The 15,325-nt window shown below is 44.2% G+C and overlaps 1 protein-coding gene across 5 annotated transcripts in view; it reads left to right on the forward strand.

The window, feature by feature from the left end:
• The window catches only part of LOC120980927, a 94,864-nt gene that overhangs the window by 24,351 nt on the left and 55,188 nt on the right, over positions 1–15,325 (forward strand). For 2 of the 5 annotated variants that reach the window (XM_040410307.1, XM_040410311.1), the window contains exon 1: positions 2,662–3,400. In XM_040410307.1, coding sequence (XP_040266241.1) covers positions 2,936–3,400 — 465 coding nt within the window. In that variant the 5' untranslated portion in view covers positions 2,662–2,935. The other 3 variants (XM_040410308.1, XM_040410309.1, XM_040410310.1) reach the window with 3 other exon arrangements.

The raw sequence follows: 15,325 nt of genomic DNA on the forward strand, positions 1-15,325 counted from the left end.
GGTCTGCAAAAAAAATGGAATGGAAACGGAAAGAAAATACGTTTGTGTGCATGAGCCCTTACTCTTGTTTCCAGGTGTAAATGTTATAAATTTGCCAGAGCTGGAGTCCTGGCACGGCCCCCACGCCATCCCCATCACGCACAGCTGGCTTACACGGCATAAAACTGGCAGTGCTACTAAATATTGTTGCACGGCCGGTAAAAAAAAAAAGGGGACTTGCGACTATTTTATGCCTAAAATAGTTGGAAGTAAATGTGTCCCACTGACTGTGTGAATAAGGAATTAGGATATGTTCACACGGCAAAATCCACAGCAGAGAAATCGGTAGCAGAAAACAGGTCGGTTTTGGTGGCAGATTTATAATGTGGCAGATTTAGGCTACTTTCACACTAGCGTTCGGGTGTCCGCTCGTGAGCTCCGTTTGAAGGGTCTCACAAGCAGCCCCGAACGCATCCGTCCAGCCCTAATGCATTCTCAGTGGAGGCGGATCCGCTCAGAATGCATCAGTCTGCCAGCGTTCAGCCTCGGCTCCGCTCAGCAAGCGGACACCTGAACGCTGCTTGCAGCGTTCGCGTGTCCGCCTGGCCGTGCGGAGGCAAGTGGATCCATCCAGACTTACAATGTAAGTCAATGGGGACGGATCCGTTTGAAGATGACACCATATGGCTCAATCTTCAAACGGATCCGTCCCCCATTGACTTTCAATGTAAAGTCTGAACGGATCCGTTCAGGCTACTTTCACACTTAGAATTTTTTCTAAGTTATAATGCAGACGGATCCGTTCTGAACGGATACAAACGTCTGCATTATAGGAGCGGATCCGTCTGAGCAGACATCAGACGGACCCGCTCCGAACGCCTGTGTGAAAGTAGCCTTAGAGGAGTTTTTGGTTGAATATTTGGAAGTGTTTTTGCCAATGTTTTTCTAAACCAGGGATAATTCAGAAGTGTTTTTAGTTGCGGAAACGCCACAAAAAAAATCTTATAAAACTGCTGGGTTTTTTTCTGCGTCCCCTGTTGGCTTCAATGCAAAATCTACTAAAAATCCTCTTCTAAGAAGTAACATGCCCCTTCAGGAGCAGATCTCAAATTAGTGGCAGAAAAAAAGTGCTACAATGTTTCATTATTCCTCAATTATTTATGTAATTTTATGTGGCTTTTATAGTATGGTGTGACCCCTGACACGTTAACATTTCTGTGTTTGTCCCTTCACATAGCACACAAGACACACCTTTAGACTTTTGACACATTTCGCATAATAAACTTCCAACTGCAATCATAAGCACATGGCTAAAAGCCATACAAATACACAGAGGCGGGCGAATTGCGGTTAGCGCCCTTTAGTGGATGCACTTGCGGTTAGCGCCCTTTAGTGGATGCACTTGAGGTTAGCGCCCTTTAGTGGATGCACTTGCGGTTGGAGCACTTTAGGAGATGCACTTGCGGTTGGGGCACTTTGGGGGATGCACTTGCGGTTGGGGCACTTTGGGGGATGTACTTGCGGTTGGGGCACTTTGGGGGATGCACTTGCGGTTGGGGCACTTTAGGAGATGCACTTGCGGTTGGGGCACTTTTGGGGATGCACTTGCGGTTGGGGCACTTTGGGGGATGTACTTGCGGTTGGGGCACTTTGGGGGATGCACTTGCGGTTGGGGCACTTTGGGGGATGCACTTGCGGTTGGGGCACTTTGGGGGATGCACTTGCGGTTGGGGCACTTTGGGGGATGCACTTGCGGTTGGGGCACTTTGGGGGATGCACTTGCGGTTGGGGCACTTTGGGGGATGTACTTGCGGTTGGGGCTCTTTGGGGGATGCACTTGCGGTTGGGGCACTTTGGGGGATGCACTTGCGGTTGGGGCACTTTGGGGGATGCACTTGCGGTTAGGGCACTTTGGGGGATGCACATGCAGCAATACAATACAACTGCTTGTACAGAGATTTCTATGCTGCATGATTTGGTCTTTTTTGCTTGAAGCCCTGCCAAGGATTTTTTACCTGCTTTCCATTTTTAGATGTTGGGGTATATAATTTCATGCACCTGAGTTGTCCCCTCCCCTTGAGCCCCACAGGAGCCTCTGCAGCTGTAGTCACCCTATTGACGAATCAGTAGACATCCAGAGAACTCACGTGTGCACGTATGACAGCATTTCAGCTCTGCGTGTAATAAAATCGTACTCTTTGCCTGTTGCTGACAGCGGGATTAACCCTTTCAGTCCACAGGCTACTGACTGCAGGGACAGATTCCGAGAGCTCATCCCTGCATGCACTAAAAGCCTTCATAACTTCACCTTAACATGAAATGAGCACCCTGTAATATTCCTGTAGCAGCTTGAGATTGTCCGCCTGTCAACTGCCTGCAGCGAATGCACCTAGCAGCCTGAAATCCTTGGCAAACAAAGCATTGCCTGCATGATTCAGCAAGGAGCTCTAGACCTCACCAGCACTGCAAAGGTTAAGGTCGCCAGATGATATTTGTGAAGATCTTTTGCAGAAAATTGGCTCAGGAGAGGAAAAATACTCCATTCTGTGATTTATGTGTAGCCTGATCCAGACTCCTAAGCACAGAGAGAGAGGGCGAGATAATGTATTCAGAAGCTGATGAGAAGCAGCGACCAATGGGAAGAAGTCCATTGTTAATGAGTAGACGAGAGGTGGAGGGTATTCTTCAAGTGTAGAAGTGTTTGAAGATACTGTAGTGGTGCATGATCCTAATCGTTGTGTCTTTCCTCATCACAGGGACGCCAGCAAATATGCAACTGGCTTCTTCTTCTTGTAGCGACAGATAATATCTGCTACGACTTAGACATCTGATTATGAATCCTCGAAGACACGCTTGTGGCTGCTTGCTGTCTCTTCCAAATCAAGGCTGGATAGTCCAAGCCTGGGAAACCGAAATCCTGAAGGACAGGAGCACCTGCCTCTGAAAAAAAAAGAGGATGGAGAGAGTAAAAGGTCACCTGGACGACGGGCAAGAGGCCCAAGAGCGCCTTGCTATGGATACGGCCATCAACACGCTCGTTGTTGTCCTCGTGTATATTTTGGTCAAGGTGAGCGTGGATGGGATCCGTCAGTGGAGGGCCAAGGTGTCTATTCTAGTGGTGGGCGCCGGACCTGTTGGGTTAACGGCCGCCTTGGTGGCGGTTCGCTCAGGAAAGGTACTTCATTTGACCATTTTGGACGAGCGCTCGAGGACTTCCTTGCTCTGCCGGCCGCAGCAGATCGCCTTGGACCCGAGGAGCGTTGGGTTTCTCCTGGCTTTGGGGGTTGACTTTGACAATATGGAAGGGTGTTGGCACAACGAGCACTTCTTCACCAAGATTGGGGTGTTCCAGGAGCATCTTCTCAGCATCCTGGAGCAGCGGAAGCAGACTCTAGATATTAGGATCTTACTGGGAACCAAAGTAAGTGTTACAGAGGATATTGTGTATTTTATTCATTTATATAGCGCCAACATAATCTGCAGTGCTGTAATGAGATCGCTCACATCCGCCCCCGCCTCAACCTAAATTACAAATGAACCTATCAGTATATTTTTGGACATGTGAGGAAACTGGTGTAAATTGGGGGAAAGCCACACAAACACTGGGGGGAGCATACAACCTTCATGCAGATGTTGCCCTTGGTCAGATTCGAACCCAGGATACCAGAGCTAACCACCATGCTTCCAATTGTGCCTAGATGACCTGAATTAAGCTGGGCATACACATACACAAACCCACCGATTTATGGCTGGATTGGTTGGCCATCTAATGTGTATGGGGTCTTCTGATTCCCCCTGTTCACCATTGTCCAGTTCTTTTGCTCTCAGGGAGATAAACTTCCACCAGAGGTGTCTAGCAGTAGCTTTCTCCCCTCTCCCATTTACAACACATGCATACTTGGCTGAACCTGGTGTGCATGTCTATCCGGGCTGAAGGGGGAGGCTGACCGTTTACCTCAGTGTATAGCCAGCCTTGGGAAAGGATTACCTCCAGTTCTATCTAGAACATCAGAAAACACTCCATGGCGAGTCGTGCTTAATGACCTTCAGCTCTACTTCATCTGATCTGACAAACCCGGCTCTGTTTGGAGTATACTGGAAATTGTAGTGCCACAGGTTGCCGACCACTGTCTTAGTAGCAGGGCTGGGCTAGTAATTCAATTAATTTGATTGAATCTCCCTTTTTGTGCTCAAAGATGTAATTTTTATGAAAATTGTACAAATTGATTTTCGGTTCGGGGCTTCATACCAGTGCAGCCTGTTCAGTCCCTGTCCACCACTCCATTTAAAGGGGTTGTGCAGGCAGTTTTTATTGATGACCTATCCTCTGATCATTGGGGGTCCCACACCCGGCACCCCCGCCGATCAGCTGTTTTGAAGAGGACGCGGTGCTCCATGCGAGCTCTACTTCCTCTTCATTACACTGCCCGTCGCCTCCCGGTGGCGTAGTGTGATTACACCTTTGCCGTCCCAAGCAAGTACTCATCATGACCCTGCACCTCTGAGACAACGGGCAGTGTAATGAAGAGGAAGTAGCGCTCGCATGGAGCACCGTCTCCTCTTCAAACAGCTGATCGTGGGGGTGCCGGGTGTTGGACCATCGCCGATCAGATATGGATGACCTATCTTGAGGATAGGTGATCAATATAAAACCCCTGCACAACCCCTTTAAGGGGACAAAACGGAGGGAATTGCCCTGCAGAAGTGATTAGTACTTACCGTACTTACTGGCTGCAGCGGTTAACGTCACTTTGACAACACATGACCACCACAGCCAATCACATGTTATTGATATGACGTCACTGCTGCAGCTAGGTAATCGGAGCCTTGCCAGGAGAACCAGAGAGGCAGCACAGGATCTGCCAGGTAAGTACTTATAAGTTCTTTATTGCAGGTGGACCCTGTGTTGTCCAGTGTTCTCCTGAAACTGGAACACCCCTTTAAACTTGGTGTGGGCAGCAGGGTTCTACAGAGGGAAGGGGCTCCCTCTTTCACCATTGGCAGTTGTTTGGTACTGATGTGTTGCCAGGGACCTAACGCATGCCACCAGGCCTGGTGTGACGGTGTCCCTATCAGGGTCCATTCACATGTCCGGAAAAAATGGGTCAGCATCCGTTCCGCAATTTTTTGCGGAACGAGTGCGGACCCATTCATTTTCAATGGGACCGCAAAAGATGCGGACAGCACACCGGATCCGGCATTAAAAATACCGCAATGCCGGATCCGTCCTTCCGGTAAAAATGTAAAAAAAAAAAAATCGAAACGGATCCGTTTGTCCATATGACAAATGGAGAGACTGCTCCGTTCTTGCAATGCATTTGTGAGACGGATCCACATCCGGATCCGTCTGCAAATGCTGTCCGTTTGCATGCAGATTGCCGGACCTGGCGATGGAACTGCTTGCCGGATCACTCTGCCGCAAGTGTGACAGTAGCCTAAAACAGATAATCATCCCTTAAAAGGGTTATGCCATGATTGATGTAAAACATGAAAATCAGACATCATATAGTAGATGGCATCTCTCTAACAAAGCTAGAACCAGCCCTGTACTTCACATGGGTCCAGAGATCTCCCCATTCATTGCTCCAATTGTTCTGTTAGATTTCGGGCTGGCAGTTGAGTGGGCGTGTCCTTTATCAGAGGCTGTGTCCTTCCTGCTGTAGCTCTTTCCCTTTGACTGACCCAACTTAACAACAGATATGACTGATGGCAGTTAAAGATCTAAACTGAGCACATGTGACCACCTCGCTGTGGTGGACAGAGAAGTAAGGAGAAGAGCAAACAGCAGGTGGCGCTCTACAGATAGATTTCAGTGAATAACTCGGTGGCTATGCAATTAAAATGTAGAATATTTTTCACGGCACAAACTCTTGAAGTTGAAATTAATTGTGATCGTATTCTCGCCTTAAAATGCGAGGTTGATGGAGAAGGTCTATTGTAGTGTTAGGCTACATGCACACAACTGTATGTCTTTTGCGGTCCGCAAATTGCAGATCCGCCAAAAAAAAAAAGTATGCCATCCGTTTTTGTTTTTTTTGCGGATCCATTGTAACAATGCATAAAACGGACAAGAATGGGACATGCATTTTTTGCGGACCCATTGAAATGAATGGGTCCGCATCCTATCCGCAAAAAAAACGGAATGGAAACGAACAACGTTCGTGTGCATGTAGCCTTAATGTAATAACAAAATATATATAGATTTTAAAAATGAAGTAATTGCCTACGTTTCCATATGTTTGCCGCTGTAATGTAGGGTGATGTGCCGCCATGTTTACATGGTCACATGACATAGTCTGCATATGATGCACATACGGACATGGATGATATCATGACAAGGATGTATTGTTATCAGGCCGAACACGTGGCTGACCAGAGCTATTTCCATGATAACGTTAGATTATGGAATCGCTATTCATGCAATTGCCTTACATTTAAAAAGGACCAAATACATTAGCAAAATAATTGCGTGTTTTTTTTTTTTTGTTTCATAAGAATTTTATCAGAATTTCCCACATAATGACTGTGATACATGTCTACTGTTGTATAACTCTCAGCTGTCAGGGACATGCTGGGGGTTGTATCTGGGGAACCAGTGGTTGGAGATCACTGGTGTACATTATAGATTGTTGGGGTTGTACAGGGTTAGAATATATGGCTGCGGTCTTCCACAAACAGCGCCACACTTGTCTGTAGGCTGTGTGTAGTATTGCCGCTTGGCCCCATTCACTTCAATAGAGCTGAGATGTTTTTTGTTTTTCTGATACCTTTTTAACTGCTTGGTCACTGTGAACCTACTGTCCTTTAAAAATGGAAATTGCCAAAATAGCTATTTCCTAATAGTCATTAGAATTGCTCCCATTGTCAATGGGCTGTAGACTTCAGACTGTCCTAAAATGGCCTTGTTTTGCTGATGACCATATGGGCTTATTTTCTTTCAGAGGCTTTAAAATGTATCCTTATGTATGCTCTAAAACCTTGTGGTCCAAGGATCATTGAGGTTGGTAGATCATCACGTGGACATGTGACGGCTGTAGCAGTTCACTGACTGCGCCAGAGCACCCCTAAATACATACATGCCCTGACCAGACCCCTAAATTCAGACTCCTCAAAACCATAGCTAGGCTTCCTTTTTATATGAGGCAAATGTGCAGTTTGCTACTGTAGCTCTGTATCTGAATACCATGGTGAAGGCTACGTGGCTTGTTGGTGACCCCCCCCCCCCCTCACTCTTCACCACGGGCATATGCCCTGGTTGACGCCCCCTAGCTACACCCCTTAGGCTCATAAATACACCCAAATCCTCCCAAATCCCTTAGACTAACAGAGAACCCATACCAGACCAAATAAATGCAGATGCCAGTCTAGACCTCCTAAAAAAACACATAATACCCTCTAAATAACAGGTGAACTTGATGGACCTTTTTTTCAACCTTTTTAACCATACATACGCTGGAGGAAGCCGCCTAATAAAATACAGACCCCCACACTAGACCCCTAAAAAATACAAACAAATGAGTTCCAACCCTTCCCCTCCTGTTTACACACCCCAAACCAGACCCCTAAAAATGCAGTTACTTGAAGACCAATTTTCTACTCCTCCTGTTTACAGACCCCAGACCAGACCCTTGAAAATGCACTCACTAGAAGCCCAACCCTCCTCCTGTTTACAGACCTCAGACCAGACCCCTGAAAATACAGTCAGTAGAAGGCCAACCCTCCTCCTCCTGTTTACAGACCCCAGACCCCTAAAAATGCACCCACTAGAAGCCCAACTGTCGTCCTGTTTACAGACCTCAGACCAGACCCCTGAAAATAGTCAGTAGAAGCCCAACCCTCCTCCTCCTGTTTACAGACCCCAAACCAGACCCTTAAAAATGCACTCACTAGAAGCCCAACCCTCCTCCTCCTGTTTACAGACCCCCAAACCAGACCCTTAAAAATGCACTCACTAGAAGCCCAACCCTCCTCCTGTTTACAGACCCCAGACCAGACCCTTAAAAATGCACTCAGTAGAAGCCCAACCCTCCTCCTCCTGTTTACAGACCCCAAACCAGACCCTTAAAAATGCACTCAGTAGAAGCCCAACCCTCCTCCTCCTGTTTACAGACCCCAAACCAGACCCTTAAAAATGCACTCACTAGAAGCCCAACCCTCCTCCTGTTTACAGACCTCAGACCAGACCCCGGAAAATACAGTCACTAGAAGGCCAACCCTCCTCCTCCTGTTTACAGACCCCAGACCCCTAAAAATGCACTCAGTAGAAGCCCAACCTTCCACGTCCTGTTTACAGACACCAGACGCCAGAGCGTGAGGGGGTGGAGCATGACACAGGAATTACCTTTGATGTTCCTTGAAAAGCTTATGCTCTGCCCCCTACTGCCCTGCACTAGTCATAGCATAGTGTATAAGCTTTCCATTCTTCCAGAGTTCTTTTTTAGATAACACAATATATTCACTACATTGGTATGGCAGATCTTCTGAACATTAATCAAAATGTAAAGTAGCCACAAAAGGATAACCCACGGATGAGACATGAAAAGTGAAGGGAGTTTTATTTGGGTGGAGGAATGGAGCACAGATTACTGCAGTTCAACCTTTGCAGTGGCACTGTTAAATTATCTTGAAGCCTCTGGGTCTTTCGGATTGATGAGAAGATTTGGCGCAGCACGTGTCTCCATGGAAACAAGAATGCTTGAACCTTTTTACCCTTCTTTTCACCCTTCTTTTCATGTCTTTTATATTCATATCTTGCAAGGGGGTGAGCTCTTCTTGCACATATTCAACAGCCACAAGCTTTACCCTTTCAGAAACTCCAGGAACAGAAGCTAGTAAGTGGAGATTTGTGGTGATACATGGCTTTTCTATAGCTCCATCTCTGGTTACACATAAGCCCTGTTCTTCATGACTCTTCTACAACCCCTCAATTATCATATTCAATAGCATTCGATGCTAAATTCAGTGCTCGGCCCAAGAGCTGACCATCTGGTGGCCCTGATGTCTTCTATGTTATTAAAACGTATCTAAGGTATATGTAGTCTTTCTACTCCTCCTGTGAAGTACATCCTGGATTGGGCTTCTGTACTGCATGTTGTAGGGTGGGGGTCATGTTTACCAGCTTGGCATTTTGGAAGATGACCGGTTTTGCATTCAGTTCGGAGCTTCGTGCAACCTCATATATTTAATTCCTCCTTTTTATACAACAGTTTCTATTATAAAAGTAAAGCTTTTCCATGTGATATATGGACAGTCATGGTCTCATGTAATGATACAGTTTGCCTATAGCTCTCGCTGTATGGAAAATGAGCAGCCCTAGTCAACTTTCCCTAGCCAGCTCAGCTCGTTGCCGAGGTCTCAGGCTCTCTCTTCGGCAGATCGCCATGACAGCTTTCATACTAAATGGTTGTCTCATCACTCTCTTCAACTGATCGCCATGACAGCTTTTATACTAAAAAGGGTTTTCAAATTACTTTTTTTTTTTACATGATCACAATGAAAGCTTTCATATTAAAAGCGTTGTCTCTTGACTCTATTCAGTGGATTTTGTATTAAATAAAGAGTTTGTCTCGTCGCTCTCCTCAATTGATTATCATGGCAGCTTTCATGCTAAAATTAGTTGACTCATTACTCTTTTCAGATCATCATCACAACAGCTTTCATATGAGAACAATTGTCTCATCTCTCTCTTCAGCTGATCGCCATGACAGCTTTCATATTAAAGGAGTTGTCTCATCACTCTCTTCAGCTGATCGCCATGACAGCTTTCATATTAAAGGAGTTGTCTCATCACTCTCTTCAGCTGATCGCCATGACAGCTTTCATATTAAAGGAGTTGTCTCATCACTCTCTTCAGCTGATCGCCATGACAGCTTTCATTTTAAAGGGGTTGCCTCATCACTCTCTTCAGCTGATCGCCATGACGGCTTTCATATTAAAGGGGTTGTCTCATTGCTCTCATCAGATGATCACCATGGCAGCTTTCATATTAAAAGAGTTGTCTCATCACAGACAATCCAGTTTTTAATTTAAAAAAACAAACATAAATGTATTAGAGTATGTAATACATGATTATGAAGACTCTCTGCTTGGAAAGTGCAAATTTTTGTTTGGATATATTCAGATCACTGCTTAGCTCAGATGAAGCAAGACGTGGAGACTAAAGTTCTGGTGTACTTACACCATTTTTTTCCCCCTTTTAGGTGATTTATTTTTTTTGGACTGCAAGAATGGAGTTTACAATTTAAAGCACCCAGACTGAACACAGACCTATCAAATTTAATGGTTACATTCACATGGGGGATTTTGCAGAGGAAATTGCACTGTGTTCTTTGTCTGATTTTTCCACAAGACTCACTCATTCAAATGAATGGGTCGGAGGAGAAAATGACCATCCTTGAGCTATATGTTCCGTGTTGCTGTCTACAAAATATCTTTTATATATGCTTTTTATTTGGACATGGGAATGTCTTTAATATAAAATCTGTCATGGCAATCGGCTGAAAAGAGTAATGAGGCAACCCCTTTAATATGAAAGCTGTCATGGCGATCCACTGAAGAGTGATGAGACAACTGTTCTAATATGAAAGCTGTCGTGATGATGATCTGAAAAGAGTAATGAGTCAACCCATTTTAGCATGAAGGCTGCCATGACAATCAGTTGAAGAGAGTGACGAGACAACCTCTTTAATACAAAAACAGTTATGATGATCCACTGAATAGTGAAGAGACAACCTTTTTAATATGAAAGCGGTCATGGTGATCATGTGAAAAGAGTAATGAGAAAACCCAATTTTAGTATGAAAGCTGTCATGGCGATCAGTTAAAGAGAGTGACGAGACAACCCCTTTAATATGAAAGCCATCATGGCAATCAGCTGAAAAGAGTAGTGCGAAAACCCCTTTAATATAAAAGCTGTCATGGTGATCAGTTAACGAGAGTGATGAGACAACCATTTAGGATGAAAGCTGTCATGGCGATCTGCCGAAGAGAGTGCCTGAGACCTCGACAAAGAGCTGAGCTACCCAGGGGAAGTTGACACGGGCTGCTCATTTTCCATACAGCGAGAGCTATAGGCAAACTGTATCATTACATGAGACTATGACTGTCCATATATCACATGGAAAAGCTTTACTTTTATAACTGAAACTGTTGTATAAAGGAGGAATTAAATATGAGGTCCACTGAAGAGAGTGAGGAGACAACACCTCTAATCTGAAAGCTGTCATAGCGATCAGCTGAAGAGCATAATGAGACAACCCCTTTAATGTGAAAGCTGCCATGGCGATCCACTGAAGAGAGTACCTGGCACCTCAGCAAGCAGGTGATCTAGCCAGGAGAAGTGGACTAGGGCGGCTCATTTACCATGCAGCTGGCGCTATAGGCAAGTGTAATATTACATGAGACCGTAGAGGTTCATGTATTACATGGAAAAGCTGTACTCTTCTAATAAAAAATGTTTAAAGGAGGAATTAAATATGAGGTTGCATGAAGCTCCTGAACTCGATGCAAAACCTGTCATTCCTACCTGTTAATGAGCGCTATCCTTTCTAAACCCCATTTTTGTTCCCACAACTCAAAGAACAAAACCTGGTGTCCGTATGCACAGAGCCATAGACTGCACTTCCTCCTTCATCTGTGCTAGGCACTCTCCAACAATCGGCTGAGAATCTTCATTATCAAGTATGACGGACCCTCTCATAAATGATTGCCATGAGAAACTAATTTTGTTGCCCATATTGAAGACAGACTGGTACTTGGTGGGGTGTAATCCATGGTATTTACACTGGATGCAAATCTGCCAGATAGCCTTTGAAAAGGGGCCTTGACTATAGAAAAATATTAGTATAGCACTAAATAGACTCTAAACGTTCATTTACACTGGCCAATTTTGCAGGTGATTGTCGGGAAGGAATCATTCATCAGTGAAGGAGACGATCGCTCGTCCCCATACTGGATCATTGTTTGCCGGCAGCAGAGCATGTCTACGTGGCATGATATGCTGCCGGCAAACGTAATTTATGTGTTCACACAAATGAACGTATTACCTGACCAACAAGCATTTTTCTCGTTCATCGGGTAATCGGTGGAACCTTTAGACCACCAGGTAACGAGCAGTCCTATGAATTATCTGGCGCATTCTCGTCCAGTCTAAAGGGCCCTTTAGACAGCAATTTGGTCTACATTCTTGTAATAGTAGGACTGACTACATGTATATAGACTAACAGGAGGGGGTTGGGGCATTCTCTACTTCCAATGGAAAGATGGCTTCAAGAGTAACGAATACTATGGATCTTCTGCCAAAGGAGGTTGTAATGGTGAATCCACTTAAAGAGTTGGAGCCTGGATGCATTTCTTGATCATAATGGTGTTACAAGTTATAGTTACTAGATTACTGGAGAAAGGTAGTTAATCCATGGAGATATTCTAATTTCCATATTTGAAGTTGGAAGAGAATTGTGCCTCCATCCATCTCTGGCCTCAACCTTGACGTGGCCCAGTAAAAGCAATCAGTGATTGATCACTTCTTCTAAATGTTTTTTAGACCCTGCAATGAGTGAGGTGGTTTTTAGAACTACTATTTAAATGTCACATTGAAGATTACTATAAGGGAAGGTTGACATGGAGTTTTTTAGGCAGATTTTACTGCAGGTTTTCCAGTCAAAGCCAGAAATGGATTTGAAAGAAATCAGAAATCTAAAAAAACTACTTGTACTTCTCCTTCCTGCTAAATCCACTTCTGGCTTTGGCTGAAGAAACTGCAGGATAATCTGCCTCAAAACCTCCTCCAAAAACCCCCATTTGAACCTAGGCTTAAGACGGTTGTTTCATCACAGACCATGTGGCACTTGGCATGGATATGCCCCCATTGTCTTATAGGTGCGGGTCCCACCTCTGGGACCTGGACCTATATCGAGAACAGAGTGGTGGAAGGCACACTGTATGCGCAGCCGCCCTCCATTTATTTTCCATGAGGCCGCCGAAAATGGCTTGGCTATTTCCGTCGGTCCCATAGAAGTGAATGGAAGCGGTGGGCGGTCATGTGCAGTACACTCCCATTCTCTTCTATGGGGAGCGCACTTGGTGGCCGGACCAGAGTCCTCCAACCACCACTTTGCAGAGCTCCATTCTAGCAATATGCCCCCATTGTCTGTGATGAGACAACTTTTTTAAGTTGGCGTTATGGGGCTTACTGCAAGGCTATCCCTGCTTTGCGTATTTTCTTGAAGATATGACCAAGAGTGGTTGAGAAGGTGGAGCTGGAATATTCAAGAACAATAAATCATAATTATGCCTTTTATTTTTCTCATAAAAGATTCTTTCCTGGTGACTACAGAGAAAGATCCAATTTTTATATCTAGTGGAAAGTGATCCCAAGATCCCAAAATAATTTGGCAACAAGGAAATGACCCTCTTGCGAGGCCAAATCCTTTCTGCTGAGCTATGTCTGTGCTCAATTACATTTGGTTTCAGGACATTATTTATCTGCTCCGTGCCAGAATTCAGCCTTCACCATTTTTCTTCCTCCCTCTGAGTTTTGCAGAGAAATTTTCCAGTGTTGTTCAGCATGCCTCTTAGAGCACACACAGACTGTTACCCAACCTCACACAGCTCCGTGGAAAAATCCTAAGAACAGAGACCTGTAATACACCATCTGGAAAATCACTGATCCGAAAAGTTAATTGTAGGGAAATAATTCTGAAAATACGGTAGTTGGATGTGTCCTGCATGTAAATAATATACAGTTGCAAGAAAAAGTATGTGAACCCTTTGGAATGATATGGATTTCTGCACAAATTGGTCATAAAATGAGATCTGATGTTCATCTAAGTCACAACAATAGACAATCACAGTCTGCTTAACCACTTAAGGACCACAGGTTTATACCCCCCTAAAGACCAGGTCCTTTTTTACAAATCGGCACTCCACAACTTTAGCGGTTTATTGCTCGGTCATGCAACTTACCACTCAAATGAATTTTACCTCCTTTTCTTCTCACTAATAGAGCTTTCATTTGGTGGTATTTCATTGCTGCTGACATTTTTACTTTTTTTGTTATTAATCGAAATTTAACGATTTTTTTGCAAAAAAATGACATTTTTCACTTTCAGTTGTAAAATTTTGCAAAAAAAACGAGATCCATATATAAATTTTGCTCTAAATTTATTGTTCTACATGTCTTTGATAAAAAAAAAAATGTTTCGGTAAAAAAAAAAATGGTTTGGGTAAAAGTTATAGCGTTTACAAACTATGGTACAAAAATGTGAATTTCCGCTTTTTGAAGCAGCTCTGACTTTCTGAGCACCTGTCATGTTTCCTGAGGTTCTACAATGCCCAGACAGTACAAACACCCCACAAATGACCCCATTTCGGAAAGTAGACACCCTAAGGTATTCGCTGATGGGCATAGTGAGTTCATAGAACTTTTTATTTTTTGTCACAAGTTAGCGGAAAATGATGATTTTTTTTTTTTTCTTACAAAGTCTCATATTCCACTAACTTGTGACAAAAAATAAAAGCTTCCATGAACTCACTATGCCCATCAGCGAATACCTTGGGATGTCTTCTTTCCAAAATGGGGTCACTTGTGGGGTAGTTATACTGCCCTGGCATTCTAGGGGCCCAAATGTGTGGTAAGGAGTTTGAAATCAAATTCTGTAAAAAAATGACCAGTGAAATCCGAAAGGTGCTCTTTGGAATATGGGCCCCTTTGCCCACCTAGGCTGCAAAAAAGTGTAACACATCTGGTATCTCTGTATTCAGGAGAAGTTGGGGAATGTGTTTTGGGGTGTCATTTTACATATACCCATGCTGGGTGAGAGAAATATCTTGGCAAAAGACAACTTTGTATAAAAAAATGGTAAAAGTTGTCTTTTGCCAAGATATTTCTCTCACCCAGCATGGGTATATGTAAAATGACACCCCAAAACACATTCCCCAACTTCTCCTGAATACGGAGATACCAGATGTGTGACACTTTTTTGCAGCCTAGGTGGGCAAAGGGGCCCATATTCCAAAGAGCACCTTTCGGATTTCACTGGTCATTTTTTACAGAATTTCATTTCAAACTCCTTACCACACATTTGGGCCCCTAGAATGCCAGGGCAGTATAACTACCCCACAAGTGACCCCATTTTGGAAAGAAGACACCCCAAGGTATTCCGTGAGGGGCATGGCGAGTTCCTAGAATTTTTTATTTTTTGTCACAAGTTAGTGGAAAATGATGATTTTTTTTTTTTTCTTACAAAGTCTCATATTCCACTAACTTGTGACAAAAAATAAAAAATCATCATTTTCCACTAACTTGTGACAAAAAATAAAAAATTCTAGGAACTCGCCATGCCCCTCA

This window comes from Bufo bufo, chromosome 10 (assembly GCF_905171765.1).
Source record: "Bufo bufo chromosome 10, aBufBuf1.1, whole genome shotgun sequence".
In the NCBI taxonomy this organism is placed as follows: Eukaryota; Metazoa; Chordata; class Amphibia; order Anura; family Bufonidae; genus Bufo; species Bufo bufo.